Genomic DNA, 23,726 nt, shown 5'->3' with positions numbered 1-23,726 from the left:
GGCTAAAATTCAACTCTGGTCTCCAGGGCACTTGTTGCTTTTGGTCTTGACCTCTGCAGTTCTGAACGCTGGTTCATCAGGCCTGCTTTGCTTGTTTGCATCCTCAGAGTCACAGAAACTTGGAATAAGAAAGCCCTCAGAGCCGTGGAAGTCCCACTCCTAACCTCACTTCCTGCTTCTGGCCCCAGCTTCCTGCTGTGACCCAACTCTGGGCTTCTAACTTGTACCCGGGAATCCAGTGCTCCCCACCTACACCTCCCTCCCTGCCACCTCTGCCCCTCTCTGGTGTGGGTGTTCCTGCCCCCAAACCCTGGTTTTCAAAGTGTGGTCCCTGTACCAGCAACATCAGGACCACCTGAGAACTTGCTAGGAATGCAAATTCTCCGGCCTAAACTTGGACTTACGAATAAGAAACCAGCAGGTGGAAACCAGCTATCTGTGTTTTAACAAGCCCCTAGGAGCTTTTTAAAAAAATTTTATTGGAGTATAGTTGATTTACAACATTGTGTTAGTTTCAGGTGTACAGAAAAGTGATTCAGTTATACATATAAGTATATTCATTCTTTTTTCAGATTCTTTTCCCATATAGGTTATCACAGACTATTGAGTAGAGTTCCCTGTGCTATACAGTAGGTCCTTGTTGGTTATCTATTTTAGGTCCTTGTTGGTTGTCTATCTTATCTATAGTAGTGTGTGTGTGTTCATCCCAAGCTCCTGATTTATCCTCCCCCCCGTCCACATTTCGCCTTTGGTAACCATAAGTTTGTTTTTGATATCTGTAAGTCTGTTTCTGTTCTGTAAATAAGTTCATTTGCATCATTTTAAAAAATTAGATTCCACATATGAGTGATATCATATGATATTTGTCTTTGTCTGACTTTCTTCACTTAGTATGATAATCTCTAGGTCCATCCATGTTGCTGCAAATGGCATTATTTCATTCTTTTTTATGGCTGAGTAATATTCCATTGTATATATGTACCACATCTTCTTTATCCATTCCTCTGTCAATGGGCATTTAGGTTGTTTCCATGTCTTGGCTATTGTAAATAGTGCTGCAGTGAACATTGGGGAGCGTGTATCTTCTTGAGTTATAGTTTTCTCAGGGTATATGCCCAGGAGTGGGATTGCTGAATCATATGGTAGTTCTATTTTTAGTTTTTTAAGGAACTTCCATGCTGTTCTCTGTAGTGGTTGTACCAATTTGCCCCTAGGTGCTTTTGACTCACACTAAAGTTTACCATCTGCTTTCCTCAATCAACTAACTCAGCCCAAATAGCTGAGGGTCAGGTCTTTCCCCAATAATCAGAGCAGGCAACCTCCACGGTTCTCAGTGAGGATCATGGAAAACCCCAGACACAAAATCTTTAGAGATTCTTAAAGCTCAGTGGGTTCCAACCACTTGAACTTGGTGCCACCCAAGCCCGGAAGTTAATTTACACTCAGCATCATTTTATTCGTTGGTCTAATTGATAGAGGCAATTTTACAAAACAGACCTGGGTTGGCGGGGCAGTTCGGGGTCCTGTTGTATCTATCAGCCACCCCACCTCTAAAATAAATCTCGGCAGGAGGAGGTCTCTATTCAGCCTTCTGTGGGGCATGTGGACATGCCTGCCTCTGACTTAGTCCCTTCAGGCCGAGGTGGGGCCTCTTCAGTGCATCAGGAGAAGCGCTTCAGCTGAGTTTAGTAGCTCGATTCTGGCACACTTTCCTCTCAAATCCATCTGCTTCCTGGATTTCTATCCAGGTTGATGTAGGCCTGACTCAATGGTGACCTCAGGGTTGCTGCACTGAATAATTCTCAGGAATGCCATTGTGCAATGCAAGGTCTGCGTAGCCAAAAGTGGTGATCCTGGGACGCCCCATTATCTTCACTCAGAAGGAGGGTAACCCCCTCTTTCCTGCTCTCCACCCACTCCTGGCTCACCAGGTAGACAGGAAGCCCCTCAAAAGTGCCCATTGGAAGGCTGGCTTGGAGAAGGTGGGTTGCTGTCTGCTTGCTGCTGAGAAATGCAGCCTTGAAAGTCTCCATGCTCTATCTCTTGTCATGGCCCTGTGCTCTGGGGGGGGAGTGTGGATAATTTGGTCGCCCACTCACTCACCCACTCACTCACCCACTCGCTCACTCAGCCCAGGCAGCAGTGCCAGCTGCTATGGCAGCCCTCCATCCATCCTCGTCCTTCAGGGGCCTCTGAAAGTACGCCTGTCAGTATAATGCACGGCCTGTTGAGGGGAAGTGACATTTTGAATAGTGGACACTTTTCCAGGAGCATTCATCCTGGGTCAGCCTCATGATAAATAAATACATTTGATGTTTGGAGTCAGCAGGCAGGATACAATGACCGAAATGCCGGCACAGATGCACATGCCATGAGGCTGAGTTGATGGGGTGGAGGTAGGATGTGAGAGAAAGGGGGAGAGGGAAGGCTCCGAGAGCAGATTTGGGGGAGAATTTATCTCCCTTCTTCCTGGCACCTCTAGGGAAAACAGGAAGCAAAGGAAGCTGCAATTTCCCTTTATCTGTGAACCACAAGAGGGTCCCTTTTTCCCGTCACCCCTTCTGCTCCTCACCTGTCCTTCTTCCCAAAAAAGAACCGTGGTCCCTATCTTAATTACCCCTAACAGTGCCCTAAACAAAGTATTTATAAGGCTTACTGCGTTTGTCTTCCCATTCCTATTAATAAAGTCTGGGAATGGAGGGAAGAAATATGGGTGGGTGACAGGGTTTTTAATGGTGCCTCACCTTAAATGCATTTTAAAATATGTAAATCAATAAAAAAATTATTTGTAATAGCAGCTTAAGAGTGCTGGTTAGCCTAGCGCAGAGTGAAATGCATGCTACAAGCCCTATTACCATACATCCTGGGAGCTGTAGTTAGGATTAATCTGTCAAAGGGGATGGTTTAGTGTTGATGAATATGACATGTGACCATTAACGATGTTGATTTTATCTCCCGAGATTAGCATGATTTACTTCGGATGGATAATAATGTCATTTGCTTGATGCAGTAGATCTGTTTACGAGCTGATTAAATTGTAAGGCCTTGCCTCATTTCATGCTATTTGGTTTACAGCTTCATTACCACAATCACAAAAGCTGGGGAAATGTCCCACATTCCATGTCACAATAAATCACTGCTTCACGTTGCCGGGATGGATTTTAGCAGTTCTGCCCAGCACGGACCATTCTTGGCTCCCCACTAATCTGTGATCCAGAATACATTAGGGGAATCTTCAGGAACACTGGAATGAGAGGGGGCAAGAATCCTCTCGGATCTTTTAATTGAGATTAAGGAAGTCCTTGAGTAATTAGCTGTAACAAATTAGCTTATTATTTAGACAGTGAAGTCACTGTTTTTGTTGCAGGGATGATTACCATAAATACGCAGAAAAGTGACACCCAAGGAACCAGAGGGATGCTCCCAAGCAAATTTCATTTCCACCCCGTTATCCTTTGCTCTGGGAGAGGCGCGATCTGAATGCAAGGTGTGTAGGGCATCTGTGCATTAGACGCCATGCTTCTTTAAAGCGGAGCGGGGGGGGGGGTGTGCACCACGCACCCACAGCACAGCACCAGCCCCCTGAGAACCTCGGGGTGGGATGTGCTGAGGCAGAGGGAAGAGTGGAGGGCACCCGGGTGGGAAGAGAAGCGTGTAAACCACAGACCTGTTCACTCCACACCGGCTCTGTATCCAGCGTGACTTGGCGGCAGGATTCTCTACTCTGTGCCTGGGGGATAAGGAGGGGGCACGTGAGATGGAAAAGACAGGGCCGTTTACCCCTCATGAAGCTGGGGAGGCAGAAAACACAGGTTGAAACAACTGTGTCCATTTCTAATAACGCCTAAGAGGTTTTGAGTTCTTACCAACTGCCAGGACCTGTTCTCACCACGGATACCAATACCACCCCATGAGGTTGGTATTATTATTCTCATCCCATGTTATAGATGAGGAAACTGAGGCTTTGGGGGTGAGGGTAGGTTGAAAGATGTGCCCAAGGTCACAGAGCCAGTCAGGACAGAGTTGGAATTTGAACCAGGTGACAGAGCCCTGGAGCTTCGCGTGGTACCTGTATGCTGAGGTTGCCCTTTTGCTCTGAATAAGGCCATTACAGCAAAGAGGCAAGGGAGCATTTTTAGAACTTTTGCTTCTTACTTCTGAATTGAAGCCTGTGACCCTGATGGGTCCTGTCTGCAAAAGATTTAGGATCAACCGTAATCGGAGCACTGAGGCCAGGTCTTAAATAGGAACTTTAGTAAGATTTTGTGATGAGCAAAATTACAGAAGACGTTAAGACTATACTTCCTCAAGGCCAGGCCTTTGGACATAAAAAGCAGTCATTTCAACGGGCACAGGTGGTCTCTCTCTGCTTCTTAGCTGAGCACCTCCCTCGGACACTAATAGGTAAAGGGGAGAAATTGTGGACCTCTGATAGTTCTGCAGAAGAGGTAATCCCATTCCTAAACTCCGTGCAGATTCACTTCTGAACTTGAGATGTGGTCCTCCAGTGCCTGCGTCCCTTAACCAGAGTTCATTGCTGTCCCTTTATGGCAGAGGTCACTTGGCCCTCCAATCTCCATTCTCCTTTTTTCCTGTCCTAGAGCCCTAATTTATAATTGATTTTAACAAAATACATTTCCCAGTCTCTTTTGCAGCTAGATGAGCCATAGGACTAATATGGTAGCCATCTATTAAGCATTTATTCTGAGCCAGGCCCTGCTAAGTGTTGGTTGGGATAAAGATACCTAAGGTGCAGACACTGTCCTCAGCACTGTCCTCAGACAACCAGGCTACTAGTCTGTCTGTCCGTCATTGACCTGGCAATCTGTCGAGTGCTTAATTGATCTATCAGTCAGTCAGTGTGTCAGCTACTTGATCAATGGCCGGACCTTCGCCCTGTCAGGCATTGGTCCTAGTATTGAACTCTCAGGGTGCATAGAGAGGGGACTTTGGCCACAGACCTGGGATGTGTAGAATTTGATGCCAGGCATAGGGATAAACCCCCAAGCACTCCACATACCCTAATCTTACACAAAAAATAACTAAAGACTTAAATGTAAGACTTGACACCATAAAGCTCCTAGAAGTAAACGTAAGGACAAACACACACACACACACACACACACACACACACACACACACCATGGAATATTATTCAGCCATAAAAAAGAAGTAAATCCTGTTATTTGCAACAACATGGATGAACCTGGAGAACATTATGCTGAGTGAAATAAGCCAGACACAAAGGACAAGCACTACATGATACCACATACATCATCTAAAATAGTCAAACTCATAGAAGGAAAGAGTAGGATGGTGGTTGCCTGGGACGGGGTGGGGGGGAGTGGAGGAAATGAGATGTTGGTCAAAGCATATAAACTTAAAGCTATAAGATGAATAAGGTCTGGGAATCTTGTATACAGCACGGCGATTATAGTCAATAATACTGTATTGTACACTTGAAATTTGCTAAGAGAGTAGATCTTAAGTGTTTTTACCACACACACACACACACACACACGCGTGCACATGCGCACACGGTAACTATGTGAGGTAATGGATGTGTTAACTAACTTGATTGTGGTGAGCATTTCACAATGTACCCCAGTAATGCTCTGGCTGTGCAGCTGTTCTCACCTCACTACCAAGCCCCCCTACCCTGCCGCCTAGTTGGGGATCCTGGCTCTGGAGCCAAGTCCCCTCTGAGGTCTCTTGTCCCCCCTGGATGTGGTGCTTCTAACCACCTCCCCATCCCCAGTCCCCTGGGTCTGCCTCTTTGTCACAGAGGCTTCTCCTGTGACCCTCGTCCCTCTGGCAAAAGATATGGAAGCAACCTACGTGTCCATCAACAGATGACTGGATGAAGAAGATGTGGAAAATATAGATATACACAATGGAATATTACTCAGCCCTAAATAGAATAAAATTCCACCATTTCCAATGGTGTGGATGGACCTCGAGAGTATTATGCTTAGTGAAATAAGTCAGACAGAGAAAGACAAATACTCTGTTATTATTTATATGTGGAATCTAATAAAATAAAACAAGTGAATGTATATAACAAAACAGAAACAGACTCACAGATACAGAGAAGAAACTAGTGGTTACCCCTGGGGAGAAGGAAGCGGGGAGGAGCAAGATAGGGGTATGGGATTAAGAGACACAAACCACTATGTATAAAATAAATAAACAACAAGGGTATATCGTACAGCACAGGGAAATACAGCCATTATTTTGTAATAACCTTAAATGGAGTATAGTCTATAAAACGACTGAATCAAAATGTTGTACACCTGAAACTAATATAATATTATACATCACGTATACATCAATTTAAAAAAATTAAAAAGGAAAAAAACAAAATACTATTGGCAAAGTGACTGTTCCTCCTAGGCCTTCCTCAAGAGTCTCAGGTTCCACCCTTAGTCCAATTTTCTTCTTCTATTGTCTCTCCCAGGGTCTATATCCCTCACACCCCAGGTTTTAGCCCTCTCTTCTGCTAACTACTCACAAATTTACATCTCCAGCCCTGACCTCCTGCAGGCACAAGAAACTCAACCTATACAAAACGTACACCCTGTATCTCCCTGCCAAAGCCCGCTCCCCCTCAGAACTTCTTGCAGGTACCCAGATGTGGCCGACTCCTGGATAGCCCTCCATCCCAAATCTATTCTCCCCTTCTTCCTTGCACACGGCCACCGGGGCAGAAACGACATTTCACAGCCTCCCGTGAAGCTGGGTGTGGCCAGGCAACTATGAGCAACTTCTTCCTCACTTGTTCCAAAGGACGTTGCTTGCCCTGAACTTCCCTCCTCTCCCCTTCCCCTGGATGGGGATAGCGCCCATATCTTATCACAGGAATGAGCACAGTATCCTAGGGGATGAAGGAACACCAAGATGGAAGGCCCTTGGGTCGCTGAATGATGTCATAGAGCAGAGCAGCCTTACCGGCACAGATAACAGAGACCCGAGAGAAACTTCCATCCGATTTAAGTCACTGAACTGGGGGCGGGGGTGGGTCTCTTTGTTACAGCAGTGTAGCCCAGTACCCTAGGCCAAGACCTCAGGATCATATTTGCCTTTCCTCTCTCCTTTCCAGCCCCTGCCCTTCACTGAGTCCAGTCCATCGTACCTCCTCGCCATCCCCTGGGACGGTTCTTGCTTTGTCTGTCCTGCAGCTTCTACCCTGCTTCCAGCTGTCACCTTCTCCTGTCCAAACCACCTGATGTCCTGGTCTCTTTATCTCCAGTCTCACTGTTCTATCCCATAATGGTACTCCTCTGCTCAAAGACCTCTGATGGCTCCCCATTGCTTAGCGAAGAACAAGACGCCATCTGTTCCTATCACATTCCCACCCACTGCCCCTGCCCCAGCTGCATCCCTACCAAACACCCTCATGGGCCGTCCTGCCTCCATGCCTTTGAGCCTGCTCGTCCCTCCTCCTGGTTTCCCAAATCCCCCATTTTCCAGCCATGAAATGCCTATTCATTGTCCAAGCCCAGATCAAGTGCTGCCTCTTCCCCCATGATTTCAGCATCCTCCTATCGGAATTAATCCTGTGCCTCCAGTGATGATAGCCTTTATCACAGCCCGCCTTAAGGCAGCAACTTTTCTGTGACCCAGTAGACTGGACAGTAAGTTATTTGAGGGCAGACACCGTGTCCTAGTCGTCTTCCCACTACCTCCATGCCTAAGAGAACGCTGTGTATGCAGCAGGTACTCATGACGTGCTTGCCACTGAACGCTCACTTTCTATGTTTGGAGGGTCACAGCTCGGACTGGGCAGTAGCTTTGCCACAGGTGACCAAGGTTGTCTTTCCTCTCCTCTTGGGGACTTCCCCAGGGAACCCCAAGGGAGGCAAGAGGGGCTGCCTTTCCCATATTTCCCTGGGGGCTGGAGAAGGAAGCCACTGTGGACTTTCTGTTAGCTCTGAGAGCAGTACCTGTCAGTTGAAGTACACAGGTTTTAAGGCATGGGGCTTTAGAGTGAGACAGCTCTGGCCTTCAGCTCACCACTTGTTAGCTGTGTGACTTCAGGCATGTTACCTAACCTCTCTGAATCTTAATTTTCTCTCTTTAAACATGAGATTAATATAGTACTTATCTCCTAGAGATCTTGTAGGGATTAAGAAAGATAATATAAAGAAATATAAAGCTCTTGGCACAAGGAAAATGCTCACTAAATGATAATAATCATAATAATCCATTTCTTTCCTATGGTCCGAGATTCTGCTTGGTGAGAGGGCACCAGGGAAGGCTCCACCCTAGGCCTAGCCCACTGGAATCCTTGCTGTTGGATAGGGTTTCCCAATGGACAAACGTCAGGGAATGTGCATTGTCACAACTGTCTTGGTCCCAGCTGGGCAGTTTGCTGGGTGCTCCCAGAAGGTGGAGAGGGAGTGGGGCTGGTATCTAGTGGGGCTGGAGGGAGGGGCCAGCTGCCTGTGACTAACCCCAGAGGGAAAGGGTTAAGCCAGATCTGGCTGGCATCAATAGCTAAGGGTCCAATGGCAGGGGTGTAGAGCAGTAGCCTGCTGAGGCTTCTAGGCGGCCAAGGGCCCTCACATCAGGTGGGCTGCCAGAATGGTGTAAAGGATCTGGATCCCAGCGGACCAAGCCTGGGTTCTAGGACAGGGAAGGTGCTGAGGGCAGCTGGAAGACAGCCTGCATGCAGTGGGGTCAGAGAGGAGGCTACACTCTCCCTAATTATCCTTACACTAAGCCTGGGGGCAGCAGACCACATCCAAATCCCCTCACTGACTGGGAGGAAGATCCTTGCTTCCCACAGACTCGGGGCCCGGGCTGCTGGACGTGCAGGTTGCAGCTATTTGAGTGGGGCTAGAATAAGTGGGTCCAGTGGTGTGCTGGTAAATGCTTAATAAACAGCTCTCTGGTGGGGGGAAAGCCTTCACTTAGAGTGTTTGCCAATTGCTGTGGTGTAAATACTGCCACCATGGCTGATTTCAAGCTATCACCATAACACCACAGAATGACGAGTTGGGAAGAGATGTGCACAATTGGCTCTTGTGAGCCAGTATGAGCTGATTCCAACACACTACTAGGTGGCGCCTGACACCTGCATTAGGGTTAGGTAGGTTTGTGTGGCTTCAGTGTACAGAGAGGTAAAGGCCACTATGCAGTGGTGAAAAGCACAAAAATAATGGCCCTGGAGTCCAGTAGCCTATAACACAATCCCAGCTCTGCCACTTCCTAGCTGTGTGGTCTTGGGCAAATCATTTTACCTCTCTGTGCCTCAGTTTCCTCTTCCATAAAGTGGGGCCAGTGATAGTGCCCACTTCACAGAGTTATTGTGAAGGTTGCACAGGTTAACACCGGCCTGTAGTAGGTTGACATAAATGTTATTTGTTACAGTTAATCACACAGAGTATTTGGAATGTAGCCATGGTCAGAAAAATTTAGAAAGGAAAACCCAGAGTCCCTCAGGGTGTTTCCCAAGGGCATGCTCTTTTTATATTTAAAATCTTGGATTTCCTTCAATATCAAGGATTTAAAATCTGCAGGCCCATGAACCCCACGAAATTATTTTTCCAATGTTGAGTATATGGGCCGTTGCTTTTATCTATCGGATTCTCAGAAAAAAAAAAAAAAAAAGGCTGTGGTTTCTGCATCCTTCCCTCAACCCACAAAAGGCTTAAGAACTAGTGATGTGGAAGGTATAGAATTCCCACACTATAGGAATTGCCCCGGGAGGATGTGAGGGAGAGTTGTTTATAAAGCGTGTGAAAGAAAAATGGCAGAGACACAGAGAGACATGCAGAGAAGTCAGCCGAGAACTCTGAAATCTCTCTCCCTTTTTGAGACCTAAGGCTGAGGAGGCTTCCAGCAACAGGGCAACCAAACTGCTCACATTCATGGATTCCCTGTTCCTGCTTTCTCCTTACCCCTTTCAGTCTTAGGAGTCTCCCTAAGTCTTCCCTTTTCCGAATCTGCCCCCCCCCTGCACCCCCCTGCCGCCTCCACTCCCCAGGACCTGGCATAGGTGTGTCCCCAGGGCCGGTGTGGGTGTATGGAGGCATGATTAGAACTCACTCCAGTGTCGCTATGATTCAATGATAACGTTTGTGTTCTTTTTGGTTGTGTCTTGTTTCTTTTACCTTTCTGTAGTTACAGTGTAATTATTTAAGGTAAGGTTAGTGCAAAGTTGATTTAGCATTGGTCTGCCTCTGTTTTGAGTTGGAGGCTGTATTCAGTTTTTTTCCAATAACATGGAAGGGGGTGGGAGGTAGGTTTACAATGCTACTCCCTTTCATCCCATGAGATTTTATTTTCATTGTTGTTCTTTTTTCAAAGACGATCAGTCCCTTCTTCCTGGCTTGGTGCTGTGTGTGGGGTGCAGGGCGAAAATGAACAGGTCCCTAACCAAAGATCTTTTTTTCTTTTCTTTTTTTTAATCAGTCATCAATTTTATACACATCAGTATATACATGTCAATCCCAATCACCCAATTCAGCACACCACCATCCCCACCCCACCGTGGTTTTCCCCCCTTGGTGTCCATACGTTTGTTCTCTACATCTCTGTCTCAACTTGTGCCCTGCAAACCGGTTCATCTGTACCATTTTTCTAGGTTCCACATACATGTGTTAATATACGATATTTGTTTTTCTCTTTCTGACTTACTTCACTCTGTATGACAGTCTCTAGATCCATCCACGTCTCAACAAATGACTCAATTTCATTCCTTTTTATGGCTGAGTAATATTCCATTGTATATATGTACCACAACTTCTTTATCCATTCGTCTGTCGATGGGCATTTAGGTTGCTTCCATGACCTAACTATTGTAAATAGTGCTGCAATGAACATTGGGGTGCATGTGTCTTTTTGAATTACGGTTTTCTCTGGGTATATGCCCAGTAGTGGGATTGCTGGATCATATGGTAATTCTATTTTTAGTTTTTTAAGGAACCTCCATATTGTTCTCCATAGTGGCTGTATCAATTTACATTCCCACCAACAGTGCAAGAAGGTTCCCTTTTCTCCACACCCTCTCCAGCATTTGTTGTTTGTAGCTTTTCTGATGATGCCCATTCTAACTGGTGTGAGGTGATACCTCATTGTAGTTTTGATTTGCATTTCTCTAATAATTAGTGATGTTGAGCATCTTTTCATGTGCTTCTTGGCCATCTGTATGTCTTCTTTGGAGAAATGTCTATTTAGGTCTTCTGCCCATTTTTGGATTGGGTTGTTTGTTTCTTTAATATTGAGCTGAATGAGCTGTTTATATATTTTGGAGATTAATCCTTTGTCTGTTGATTCGTTTGCAAATATTTTCTCCCATTCTGAGGGTTGTCTTTTCGTCTTGTTTATGGTTTCCTTTGCTGTGCAAAAGCTTTGAAGTTTCATTAAGTCCCATTTGTTTATTTTTGTTTTTATTTCCTTTACTCTAGGAGGTGGATCAAAAAAGATCTTGCTGTGATTTATGTCAAAGAGTGTTCTTCCTATGTTTTCCTCTAAGAGTTTTATAGTGTCTGGTCTTACACTTAGGTCTCTAATCCATTTTGAGTTTATTTTTGTGTATGGTGTTAGGGAGTATTCTAATTTCATTCTTTTACATGTAGCTGTCCAGTTTTCCCAGCACCACTTATTGAAGAGACTGTCTTTTCTCCATTGTATATCTTTGCCTCCTTTGTCATAGATTAGTTGACCATAGGTGCGTGGGTTTATCTCTGGGCTTTCTATCTTGTTCCATTGATCTATGTTTCTGTTTTTGTGCCAGTACCATATTGTCTTGATTACTGTAGCTTTGTAGTATAGTCTGAACTCAGGGAGTCTGATTCCTCCAGCTCTGTTTTTTTCCCTCAAGACTGCTTTGGCTATTCGGGGTCTTTTGTGTCTCCATACAAATTTTAAGATGATTTTTTCTAGTTCCGTAAAAAATGCCATTGGTAATTTGATAGGGATTGCATTGAATCTGTAGATTGCTTTGGGTAGTATAGTCATTTTCACAATATTGATTCTTCCAATCCAAGAACACAGTATATCTCTCCATCTGTTTGTATCATCTTTAATTTCTTTCATCAGTGTCTTATAGTTTTCTGCATACAGGTCTTTTGTCTCCCTAGGTAGCTTTATTCCTAGGTATTTTATTCTTTTTGTTGCAATGGTAAATGGGAGTGTTTCCATAATTTCTCTTTCAGATTTTTCATCATTAGTGTATAGGAATGCAAGAGATTTCTGTGCATTAATTTTGTATCCTGCAACTTTACCAAAGTCTGATTCTCTATGAATTCCTCCTCCCGTTACCGGACCCCAGGTTGGGAAGCCTCACGTGGGGCTCAGAACCTTCACTCCAGTGGGTGGACTTCTGTGGTATAAGTGTTCGCCAGTCTGTGAGTTACCCAGCCACCAGTTATGGGATTTGATTTTACTCTGATTGTGCCCCTCCTACCGTCTCATTGTGGCTTCTCCTTTGTCTTTGGATGTGGGGTATCTTTTTTGGTGAGTTCCAGTGTCTTCCTATCGATGATTGTCCTGCAGCTAGTTGTGATTCTGGTGTTCTCGCAAGAGGGATTGAGAGCATGTCCTTCTACTCCGCCATCTTCCAAAGATCTTTATAGGGATAAAAATTACTTTTTGACAAATCCCACCCTAAATCATTGTAGTATATGACTCCAGGCACCTAAGAGGAACAAGAATTACAACTTTTGAGGACTTATCAAGTGCCACCCCTGCTCACTTTATCAACAAGAATCTTTGGTTTGGCAGTGCAAGTCACCAACCAGTGACTCTCTGGAAGGCCACCAACAAGAGGGCTCTCTCCTGACTCCAGTTCTGGGTAACCCCTTCGGCGGATTGCAGAGGAGTCTGCTGATGTCCTACCCCAGCTCCCACCCTTCTTGCTTCCCTGAGTAACAAAACACTGAATTGATTTTAGGCAGCAGTGTGCCCAGCTAAACATTACATTTCCCAGCCTCCCTTGCAGCTAAGCATCGCCATGTGACTAGGTTCTGCCCAATGAGGTATAAGCTGAGGAGTTGTCTGTGGATTCCAGAAAGACTCATTAAAAGGGAGGGACCCTTTTACCTCCTTTCACTCCTCCTTCCTGTTGTCTGGAATGAGGTGATGGTAGCTGAGCTCCAGCAGCCATTTTGGACTCAGAGACGACATGAGGATGAAAAGCTTCCTGGTTGGGCTGGCACAGAGGAAGGCAGAGGACCCTGGGTGCCATTCTTAGCCTGGACCATCCACCTCCAGACTGAGAGAAGAGAACATTTATCTTCTTTAAGCCACTCTTTAAGGGTCTTTGTTATTGTCAGCAAATGCAATTTCTAACTGATGCATGGAAGCTCGCCAGGCCTCGTTTTGTGCCATGGGCAAAGGCATCCAAAGTTCCTCTAAGCCCACTGCTACTTCTCCTCCTCCTCTCTTTGGAAGAATCATGCTGTCCAAGAGAGCCCAATTCTTTTGCATATTTCCTCCCTTCTGTCTTTTGTTTTCCTCTTTCTTCCCCCGCCCCTTTCCTTCCCTTTCCCTCCTTCTCTCCAACACTTATTGAACATCTACTAGGTTCCAGGTACCAAGCTAGCTGCCAGGACTAGGAATAGGTATAGGAGACAGTCCCTCCTTCCCAGTGCCTCAGAGTCCAGGCTGGGAGGAAAATGTAAAGAGAGTATGATGGGATGGACAGGTGCTACAGGAGCAAAGAGAAGGGCATTGGATCCAATGGGAAGGACCTGGGGGGCTTCCTGGAGGAGGTGACACTGGCCAGAGATTTGAAGCAGGAGTTTTGAGTTGTTGGTACTTAGGAAAATAAGGTAGAGGGCAAAGATTCCAGGCACAGGGACTAGCACAGTGGAGTACAGTGGTTAAGGACTTCAGCGCTGGAGCACAGACATGTGATTTCCCTCTAGTCCTCAGTTTCTTCACCTGTAAAAGGAGGATACTAGTATAGTAGTAGTAATAGGACTAGATGAGTGCCTGGAAGTAAGCGTGAAATGCATGCTGCTTATTAACGTTATTAGTGTTGGTAGATGTGCTGCCCATGGTGTGTGTGTAGACAAATAACAGTTTTGGAGACAAGTTTCACAGAGGCCATAAGTGACTTGTCCATGGTCACACAACTATGAAGAGGCACCACTCAAACCCTGGGGTCCTCATCCCTAGTCCAGTGGCCTTTATATGTCTACCCTCTGCCATTGCATTAAGTTCTGAGGGAATGCGAAGTGAGGGAAAGTGTGTGTGTGAGAGAGAGAGAGTGAGAGAGAGAGAGAGAGAGAAACCTGGAGGGCTTCCTGAAAGTGAGTCTTGAGAAAGTTTTGAAGGATGGGGAAGGAGGAAGTCATTCCAGGGAAGAAGTGTATGATGAGCATAATCAACCAAGGTGTTGGGGGGCTAGCTGGCTGGAAGAGGGTCTGGACTGTGAAGACCGGTGAGACACAAGGTAGAACAGGCAAAGAGAGGCCAGGTCAGAAGATGAACCATGGTTATAGGCACTCTGATGGCCAGATAGTAGACTGAGAATTTGAACCAGTGAACCACAGGGAGCCACAGTTAGTTCTTGAGCGGGGGGGCTGGTCATAATGAAACAATACTTTGGGAAGAGAAGAAGGAAGGAAATCTGTCTTTACTAAGAGCCAGTATGGGCCAGACAGTAGGTTGGGAATTTTCACACTAATGATTTCATTTGAGCCTCACAGCAACCCTATTAGGTGGGTATCAATATATCCATTTTACAGATGAGAAAACTGAGGCCCAGATAAACTGAGTTATAGAGTTGCGCCAGTGGTGGAGCTAGAGTTCGATTTAGACCAGCCTGACCCCAAATTTGTGCTCTTTGCACTGTACCATGTGGCTTTAAGCTGTTCTCTCAGAACACCCCTTGTGCTGTGGGTGTCCCATCAGGCACTGCTGCTTCACCAGGGGCTCAAGAGTCTTTCTGCAGCCCAGACATCCCCTGGGCAAACCCCAGGGTCACACTGGGCAGAGAGAGATCAGTGCCCCCAGGACTTTGGGGGATCTCCAGCACAGGGTAGGGTGAAGTGCTGGGGCTCTGGGTCTGATAGAAATGAGTTCAAATCCCAGCTTTGCTGTGCATTATCTGAACTTAAGCCTCAACTAAGGGGGGCAGTGGGATGAGCCCTAGATTGGGAGCCTGGCTGGAAGGGATGAACATCTGAGGAAGTGAAATGATAAGATGTCTGTATTCACTTCAAATTAATGGGTTGGGGGAGGCAAGAAGGAGGGGGCAGAGAGGAAACAAGATTGGTCATGAGCTGATAACTGTTGAGGCTGGGTGATGGGTTTGTGGGTGTCTAGTATACCATTCCCTCTACCTTTGTGTATGTTTGAAAATCTCCATAATAAAAAGTAAAATAATAATAACAACGCTGAGAACTTAAAAGAAAAAGAAAACAGTTATGTCCACCACACTTTCTCCCAGCTGAATCAGAATCTCTGCCTCCCAGGCATTGTTATGCTTTAAAATTGCCTCAGGTGAGAGCAGCCAAGGTGAGAATCTCTGCATAGACTTCATCACTCACTAGTTGTGTAACCTCAAGCTAGTATCCTTCCCCGGCTGAGCCTCAGTTTTCTCATCTGTAAAACAGGGGTAAAGCTTCTAACAACCTCATGGAATTGTTGTGAGGTTTAAATGGATAATACAGGATAATATGGGCTGGGCATAACAGAGTGAGCAGGTCAGCCTGCAGCTTTGCAGTCACTCTGAGCACCACCAGGCCTATAGCCATAGTATTATAGATGAGGAACCGTAAGGCAATATGTGCAGAAGAGGCCATCAGATGGCCTCGCAGGGACAGGCCTCACCTTCTGGGCAACTTTTACACGTTTTCCAAAGCACAGGGAGTTCACCAACTAGAAGGCTTTTTCACCTGCCTTTCCTTATTGGTTAAAGACCACTCAGCACAGAGACACCAGGGTCACTCAGTGTCACTGCCAGAGGTACAGATTGGGGCGGAGCTTGAATCGAGGAAAAGGCTTGGGCTTTCTCTGTTGGCCTTGCCACTGGCTTCCAGGACTTAGCCTCAGTTTCTCCATCTGTGTCAGGGGTGAGTAAAGAGATGGGCAGCCCTTGGCAAGGGGTAGGTCGTAGGAAATACTCAGAGAATGAGAATGAATGAATGCATGAATGTCTGGGGATCACTTCCCTATGACAGACAAAGTGACCTGTCGGAGCCTTGATGAGGTCGGTGGGAGCTCCCCGGGATGGGGAGGGGCCCTTGACACGTGGGCCAACTCCTCTGGGGTAGAAAAAGAGAGCACGGGGAACACAACAGCAGAAGCTAGTGCAGGTGGAGAAGCGCGGAGGACATGGTTCGCAGCAGGAGAGGAGCAAGGAACTACCAGGAGGGAGCTCCGGGACACCGCTTCGAAAACCGTGCGAAGGTGGAGGCGTGGGGTCTCGGGCCGACCACCCAGCCGGCGTCCCGCGCGCTGGCCAGGGTTCCGGGTCTCTTGCCCACTCCGCTGGACTCCGCATCGCCGCCTGGCGGACACGCCGCGCTCCGCTCGGGCTTCGGCGGCAGCGTGCCGGCGTGCGGAGGATCCCGCGGCAGTTCAAGAGACAGCGGGAGAGCCGGGGGCGCGGAACGAGGATGGGGCGTCTGTTCCCGAGCGGGGTCGCGCCTGGTCTGGACCTGCAGCACACACTGGCACCCTCTCCTCACTAACCCGGCGCCCGGGGTGACTCAGCTCCCTCTCACACGTCGGGGAACGCTTTCTTCCCCCAACCTCCGGCCCCCAGCTCCGGAATTTTACTGCCTCTGAGTAGATTCTCCGGGAAGGAGGTCTCATTAAAATTTCAAGGCGTTTTGGGTTTGATTTTTGTTAATAAAATATCGAGACTGGGCGTGAAGGCACGAGCGTGCCCAGTTCGTCTCCGTGCCGGTCCCAGACCTGAAATTCCAGGGCTGGGGAATTTCTAGGTCCTTCCCTCCCAAGTGGGTCCCGGCGGGCAAGGTGTGGTGGCCCTTCCCAAAGACTCGAGGCAAAGGATAGCGAAGCGTGTGGGTCGGAGTGGCCAGGGGTGCGGGGCTGGTGCTGGTGAGGGGTGAGCAAGGGCCTGGCTTTCACGTCACAAGCCGTGGGCACTGGAGTCCTCGGGACTCGGGCCGCACCACCTCCTCGAATGTCCTCCCATCCCATTGGGGGGGGGTGTCTGTCCGAGAGCCTGCGGGTGACAAGTCGCTCCATCGGCCGAGGTTCTCAATAAGCTAGACCCAGCTAGGCCCAGCCCAGCCTCTCTTAGCCGGACCAGAGTGGGAGCAAGACGGCGTCGTCCCGGGTGCAGTGCGGGCAGGCGGCTCGGAGGCGCGGGAGGCTGCCCCCTCTGGGTAGGCGACGCGAAGCCAGTCTTCCTCTACCAAGTCCTCTCCAGGAGGAGGCCTGGGAGCTCCCCGCGGCGTCCCGGAGGTCGCCGGGCCTGCTTTGCGTTCAACCCGGGAAAAGGCCCCGCAGGCGTGAGGCTGACGCTGGGAGGAGGGTGTAAAAATCTCAGAGTCACCAACCCTCGAGCAAATGGCGGCGGGGGCCGCGCGGTTGACTGACCGAAGTCTGAGGCCGAGGGCGGCCTCTGCGCGGCGGTGAGCTTCCCGAGGCAGCAGGGGGAGCTTGACGCCGAGGGAGACCGGTGGCTCGGAGAACCCAGAAAGGCCTGACCCTGGGGAGAGGAGAGTTCGGGGCGCGCACTCAGCGCCGCGACTCCAGGGTCCCAGTATCCCAGGAAAGGCGAGCTCTGGACCCAGAACTCCCGCGGACCCGGCGGGGCGAGCGCCCAAACAGCCAGAGACCAGGACTTGCGCCCGGGCCTGGAGTATGAGTGTGTGTGTGATCGCGGGTGGGGGTGGGCCATGGACCCCCGCCCCCCCTCCCAAAAAGATTAGACATCTTCTCTGCCTGGTTCCATGGGCGCTTCAGGCAGCTCCGTCCTGCCGCTCAAGCTGGGGAGAAGGGAGCGGCGCGCCCCGCGGGGATCCGCGCCCGGACGGAGAGTCCCGCCGCGCCTTTGCGGAGCTGAGCTCGCAACCCAGAACGGCCCTCGGCGTCCACCTGGTCGCCCCAGCGAAGCCAACAGTGGGCGCCAGGACCCTCGCGGGGCCGAACTGGAAGGGGCTTCCGGGTCCCGGGCCCGGGCGCGCTCTCCTGCGGCGCAGACGGGGATAAAGCGCAGACTGCAGAGAAATCGGGATGTGGAAAAGCAGCCGCGGCGCCGGCCTGACGCGGGTCCCGACTCCGGAGAGAGGAAGCAGCCCCGGGGGGAGGGTGGTGGCTGGAAGGGGTCGGCTGGTGGCCGCCTTTGGCCCTCCGCAGCCAGAAGAAGAAAAGGAAAGCGAACTCACTTTCTCCCTAGGGACAAGAGGGCTCCGGTGCGCTCTCCTCCCCAGGCCTGGGAAACAGGTCCCCAAGAGCCCTCCGACCCCCAATCGATCCCGGCTGCCCGCCCGGAACGGGGGATGCTTGGAAAGCCGAGAGGGACAGCGGGTAGCGGCACCTCCTCCGGGCCGAGGCCGAGCGGGCGAGTCCCGACCTGCGCCGCTCTGTGCACAAAACGAAACCCAAACTCCCGAAAATCTCAGTAGGGAAAAATTTAAAAATCCTTTTCTTTTCTTTCACTTTTAACAAACCAGCTGCTGGGAGAAATATTAAAAACGAAATTAGCGATAGCTAAGGACACTATCTTTCCAAATTGTGAAATCCCCTTTAAAAATATTTTCCCCAAGGCCAACCCCCACGACTGGCCAGCCCGTCTGAAGCCTTTGCCTCTTCCTGAAAATCACAACCAAACAATCGGAAATGCGGCCACGGTCCTGGGAAGAATGAGTAGCCATGAGGCCCTGGGAACCTACTGAGGCCGAAACTGCCATGCTCCTCTTTCTCTTTAACCAAAAATAAAAAAAGATAATAAGAAGAAGTAAAACCTTTTAATACATCAAATATACGGAATTTTAATCTTTAAAGCGATACATTGTCTATTATTTTAGTACATGACGTAAACCTTACTTGTCCCCTTCTCAGCGGGTAGACTTAAAAATTAAAAATAGTTAAGTGTTCCTTTTAAAGAACAAAATAAGGCAAATGAGGTTTTGGAATAGAATTGTTTTTCCTTTTTTTTTTTTTTTTTGTTTTCTTCCAGACTACATACAAAAAAATATCCATTCTCTTTCGATGGTATACACCTTAAAAATAATTGCAATTTGAAATCAGAGCTGACAAATTGTGACTTGTTTTGTTTTGTTTTTTCATTTTTTGTAACAAACATGCAGGTAAATTTGTTTCAATCAGACATTAAATAAGAACGTACAATACAATCATAGCAATTTTAAAGTAACATTAAAGAGAAGACCTCTAGTTCTGTGGCGGTTTTGTATTTATTTATAATCTACAAGGGACGGGAGGGTTTGTTTTCCACATTTTTACCCTCAAGTTTTAATTTTTTCCCCCTCTTCCTTTTTACCTACGGAGCTCAAACTAAGTAATGCACTTTTGAACCACGGGTCCGCTTGGAGCTAACATAAATAAATACCAGTGTCCACCGATGCAGTCCTCAGATGAACACTTTCTCAATTCTTTTTTCCTTCTTTTTCTATAAAAAGTCAAATGATATTTTTTCAACTTTTATAAAGTTTGGGTGGGGAGATGAGAGGTGGGGAAAAGGGGAGTGAGTTTCCCACCGGGTCGCGGTCGCTGTTTCGGGTAGATAGATACGGTATATATGTATTTTCCTTTTCTGGCCCGGGTCATCCCCACGCGCGGGTGACAGTAGCCTCTGCCCTGTTCCCGCCCCTCCCTCGGCTCTTCCCCACCCCCCAGTTCTTTTCTTTCCCTCGACAGCCCTCCCGACCGCCCTCACTGGTACCCCAGCGCGGAGGCCGTGGTCAGTCTCTGTCCGTAGAGGGCGTAGGGGGAGTAGTAGGGTCCGGTGGCGGCGGGCACGGGCACGGGAGCGCCGGGCGTGGGGAGCGGGCTCTTGGAGTAGGGGTGGTAGCGGCTGCTGAGTCCCAGCGCGTGGTGAGGGCTGCGCAGCGCCAGCGTCCCGGGGCTGCCCGGGGCGCCCGACGTGGGGATGTGCATGTGGCAAGCCATTGCGGCCGCTGCAGCGCTGGCCAGAGACGAAGAGCTGGGGTAGCCCGACAGCAGTTTGTCTGTCCCGGGGAAGGCCGTATGGGTCCGCAAGTGGCTGAGCAGCTCTTCGGACGTAGCGAAGCGCTTGTCGCAAGGCCCGTTGGCCGACACCCAGTTGCAGATGTGGGGGAGTGGGTCGTTAGGGAGCATGAAGCCGTAGGGGTAGAGGGGGTGGCCGGCCAGAGAGGGCGGTGTGGCGCCGGCAGCCGCGGCAGCGGTTAGCGATGAGTGCACGCCGTGCAGAGGGTGCGTGGGGTACACCAGCGGGTATCCGGACTTGAGAGCCGCAGCCGCCGCGGCTGGATCGTGAGCGCACGACGCGCTGGCTGCCGCCGCCCCAGCCAGGTGGCTGGCGCAGTGGTAGCTGAGGCAGTACGGGTCCCGGCACAAACTGGCTGTCATCACGGACGGCGGCGACGCTCCGGCCAAGGGGCTCGAGCCGGCGGGCTTACTGCAGCCCAGAGAGCCCGCCGCAGCCGCCGCCAGCTGCGCCCCCACCAGGCTGCCCGGCTTGGTAGGGTCGAGCGCCACTCCGTGTGGCAGGAACTGGGGCGGGTAGCCGGCGTAGGCCCCAGCCAGGCTGCCTGGGTAGGTCATGCCCGCGGGAGGCAGAGGGAACACTGTCTGGCCCGGCTTGTAGGGCGACACGGGCGCCACCAGCCCAGAGCCCAACACCGAGGAGGAGGTGGGCGCGCTGGGGCCGGAGCCGGAGCCGGAGCCCGATGAGCCGCCGCAGTCCGAGCCTAGAGCCTTGCCCCCGGGGCCCCCATCTGGGTGCTGGTTCACGTCCACATTAATCCCGCCGCCACAGCTAATCCGGCCGTGCGCCAACCCCGTGGGTCCCCCTTCGGCCGAGGCGCCCCCGGAGCCCTTGCTGCCGCCACCGCCCGCCTCGGGGTCCTTCTTGTCGTCCTTGCCCTCCGGGCCGCCCCCGGCCGAAGGCAGCATGCCTCCTGGCGAGCAGGCCGAGGCGCTGGAGCTTGGGCTGCCTGTCCTGGGCGTGAATGGCTGGCAGGTGGCGCTCGGTACCCGGAATCCTGATTTCTCCGCCGAAACCCCCCCGCCGCCGCCCCCGCCACCCCCGCCTCCGCCGCCCCCGCCTCCCGGCTCCTTCTTATCCGAGCCGGGTTTGGAGTACGGCTTGAAACTCGACTTGTCCTCCACGCCGATGTCGCTCAGCTTGAGGGGGCCCGACTTTGCGTCCTTGTCGCCCCCGGCGCCGCCGCCGGCACCGCCCGCGCCTCCCCCGTTGGAGGCGACCGAGGAGAGTTTGGACGAGGGCGAGGGGTCGGGCTTCCCGATCTGCGAGCATGTTTGGGCCAACAGCGCCAGCGGGCTCTTCTTGGCATCAAGCTGCGGGGGTCAGACGTGGGGGGGGAGCACAAAGAAAGAAGGGGAAACCCTTTAGAATCCTGGCTTCTACGTTTCAAACGCACCTCCGCCAAGACCCGCAAAGATCCTCCCAGCCCCAAGGCTTAATTCTAGGCGACACCCCTTCTACACACACACATTCTCGCTCTTGAGAAAGGCCACAGCACTCCCCCCCACCCGCCCCGCCATCAGGATCTTTCCTGTCCTCTCTAAACGATAACTGTATTAAAAAAAAATTGCAAAATGTTTTGGTTTCTGACTCTTTGACCCAGAACTGTAACCCCACGCACCCACACACACCCCTAATTCGAGTAAGGGCTCGGGTGGTTGGCGCCTTAGAGGCTGTGTACAAACACCAGGTTCTGGAGAACCGGAGGACTGGGACTTTGGAACCGTATTTTGGGCTCCCGGGCTCCTATCTTCCAGGCTGAGCGTGAGCGGAACTGGGTCGGGGTAGGAGCTTTAATACCAAAGGGAGAAACAAGTTTCGGCTGCCTTGCCTTTTAGCATTCATACCTCATTCTACCTCCTCCCCTCTTTCCGCCCTAGTTTTAAGGTGCGGGGGCACTATCCTCTCCCCTCATCCCGGAGCGGAATCCGACCCCCCTTCCATCCCCCCCCTCCCCGATCCCGAGAGAAAGAAATCCTGTGAAGTGGCAGCCAGGGTGGTGGTCCCAGCGCGATCCAGGGATAGGGTCCTTACCTCTATGGGGCTGACAGGAGTGGAAGGCAGGGGCTGCAGGTACTCGGGGTGCAAAATGTGGCCAGTCCGTGCCGTCAGCATCTTCAGCACCTTGATGGGCAAGCGGTTAGCCTGGCGGAGAGGGTCAGAGGGGGGCACGGCGTGCACAAAAGGCTTGGTGCTGCCGGCCGGGGACGAGCCTGGGCCGGGGCCGGAGCCGGAGCTATTTCCAGAGAGCGCGCTGGTCCAGGCAGGGTCCGCACTGCCGCTGCCGCTGCCGCCGCCGCTGTGCTTACTGCTTCTTAAGGCAGAAAGCGAGGGCGCTGTGCTCATGACCCACCCGCGCGCATGGGAGCAGCGGGGGGAGGGCTCCTGGAGGCGCGGGGCGGGCTCGGGGCTGCGCGCTCGCCCGGGAAGCAGGAGCAGCAGCAGGAGGAGGAGGAGCTGGCGCGGCGATCACGGGCGCCCAGAGCGCCTTCTCGGCGCCTGGAGCCAGAAGCGAATAATCCTGGGTGGCCCGCAGCGGAGCCGTGGCCGAGCGGGAGGAGCCGACCCGACTGCGGGAGTGCCGGGTGGCTCGCGGTGTCCGCCTCGGGCTGTGCCCCTGCGTTGCGCACTCGCGGCCCGGCGATAGCGCCTGCGCTGCTCTCCGCGATGTGAGCCGCTGCCTGTCCAGCCTGGGCTCTGGCGAGGAAACTCACTTCAAAAGCAACTGCACCGAGGGGGAGATTAAAGCCTTTGCCGCCTTCCAATCAAATGGGAGCCCGAGGTGATTGGAGGGTCAAGGGGATGTGACGCGTCCCGCGCCGCCGCCGCCGCCGCCGCCGCCGCCAGGACTCTCAGCGCTGGTTTTAATGGGCAGCTCCCTCTTCGCCGCTCCCCCTGCGTGTCCCTCCCCTGATTTCGCTCGGAGGACGAGCTGGACATTTATTCTACGTTTGCTGTCTGCCGCCTCCCTCTTTTTTCTTCCTCGTCGTCCGTCCTTTCCCCAGCTGGAGAATAAACTGAAACCTTCTTTTGCAGGAGGGTGTGTGTGAGGAACAGTTTGGGGGTGTTCAGAAGGAGCACTGGCGGGAGTCTGGACAACAGCCGGACTGTCAACCCCAGGGCCGCACAGGGGGCCCGCACACCAGATATTCTCTCCTCCTCCTCAGTGGTAATTGAAATCTCTTGGGGTGCGGCCGCCTGGGTAAGGAAAGGTGGGGAGCGGGTGTTGGAGGAAGTCCGCCCGCCCGCTTTGATTTCCCGAGATTCGGCGGCGGAGAAACCAGAAGCTGGGTGGGCAGCGGAGGCGGTGGAGGCCTGTCTGCGCTTGGTGTGCTCGGCTCCCCGCCCTTCCCGGCCACGTGACGCCCGGGGATGCGCAGATTGGGGCAGGAGCGGGGGTCACATGTTTCCTCTGTTTCACACTCAGCCCCCACCCATTCTTACTCTCCCCTGCTACCCTCTCTTCTACCCACCCCCCCCCCCGCCCCGTTCTTTGGGCATCTCCACCCCTCCATCAATTGTCAGTGTTCCTCGACCGCAATCAATCAGTTATTTGTCAGCTCTTGTCAATCCGACGGTGATTTAT

General features: G+C 51.0%; 2 protein-coding genes across 2 annotated transcripts in view; one reads left to right on the top strand and one right to left on the bottom strand.

Annotated features, from left to right (window-relative positions):
• LRMDA (leucine rich melanocyte differentiation associated) overlaps nt 1-23,726 on the top strand; it is a 1,782,822-nt gene that overhangs the window by 76,984 nt on the left and 1,682,112 nt on the right. The window lies entirely within an intron of this gene.
• Nucleotides 18,898-22,964, bottom strand: ZNF503 (zinc finger protein 503). The gene is made up of 2 exons (XM_059899980.1): nt 22,175-22,964; nt 18,898-21,453 (listed from the first exon to the last, which is right to left on the bottom strand). The coding sequence occupies exons 1-2, from the start codon at nt 22,484-22,486 to the stop codon at nt 19,825-19,827; spliced, it is 1,941 nt and encodes a 646-aa protein (XP_059755963.1). The 5' UTR covers nt 22,487-22,964; the 3' UTR covers nt 18,898-19,824.

This window comes from Balaenoptera ricei, chromosome 16 (assembly GCF_028023285.1).
Source record: "Balaenoptera ricei isolate mBalRic1 chromosome 16, mBalRic1.hap2, whole genome shotgun sequence".
NCBI classification, from domain to species: Eukaryota; Metazoa; Chordata; class Mammalia; order Artiodactyla; family Balaenopteridae; genus Balaenoptera; species Balaenoptera ricei.
This window is presented reverse-complemented; position numbering and strand designations above follow the sequence as displayed.

Bases quoted from the DNA above. Each gene is read 5' to 3' on its own strand.
- ZNF503 (XM_059899980.1), bottom strand. From the start codon at position 22,486: ATGAGCACAGCGCCCTCGCTTTCTGCCTTAAGAAGCAGTAAGCACAGC. The intron at 21,454-22,174 runs GTAAGGACCCTA...TGACCCCCGCAG, and splicing joins CTCCTGTCAGCCCCATAGAG to CTTGATGCCAAGAAGAGCCC.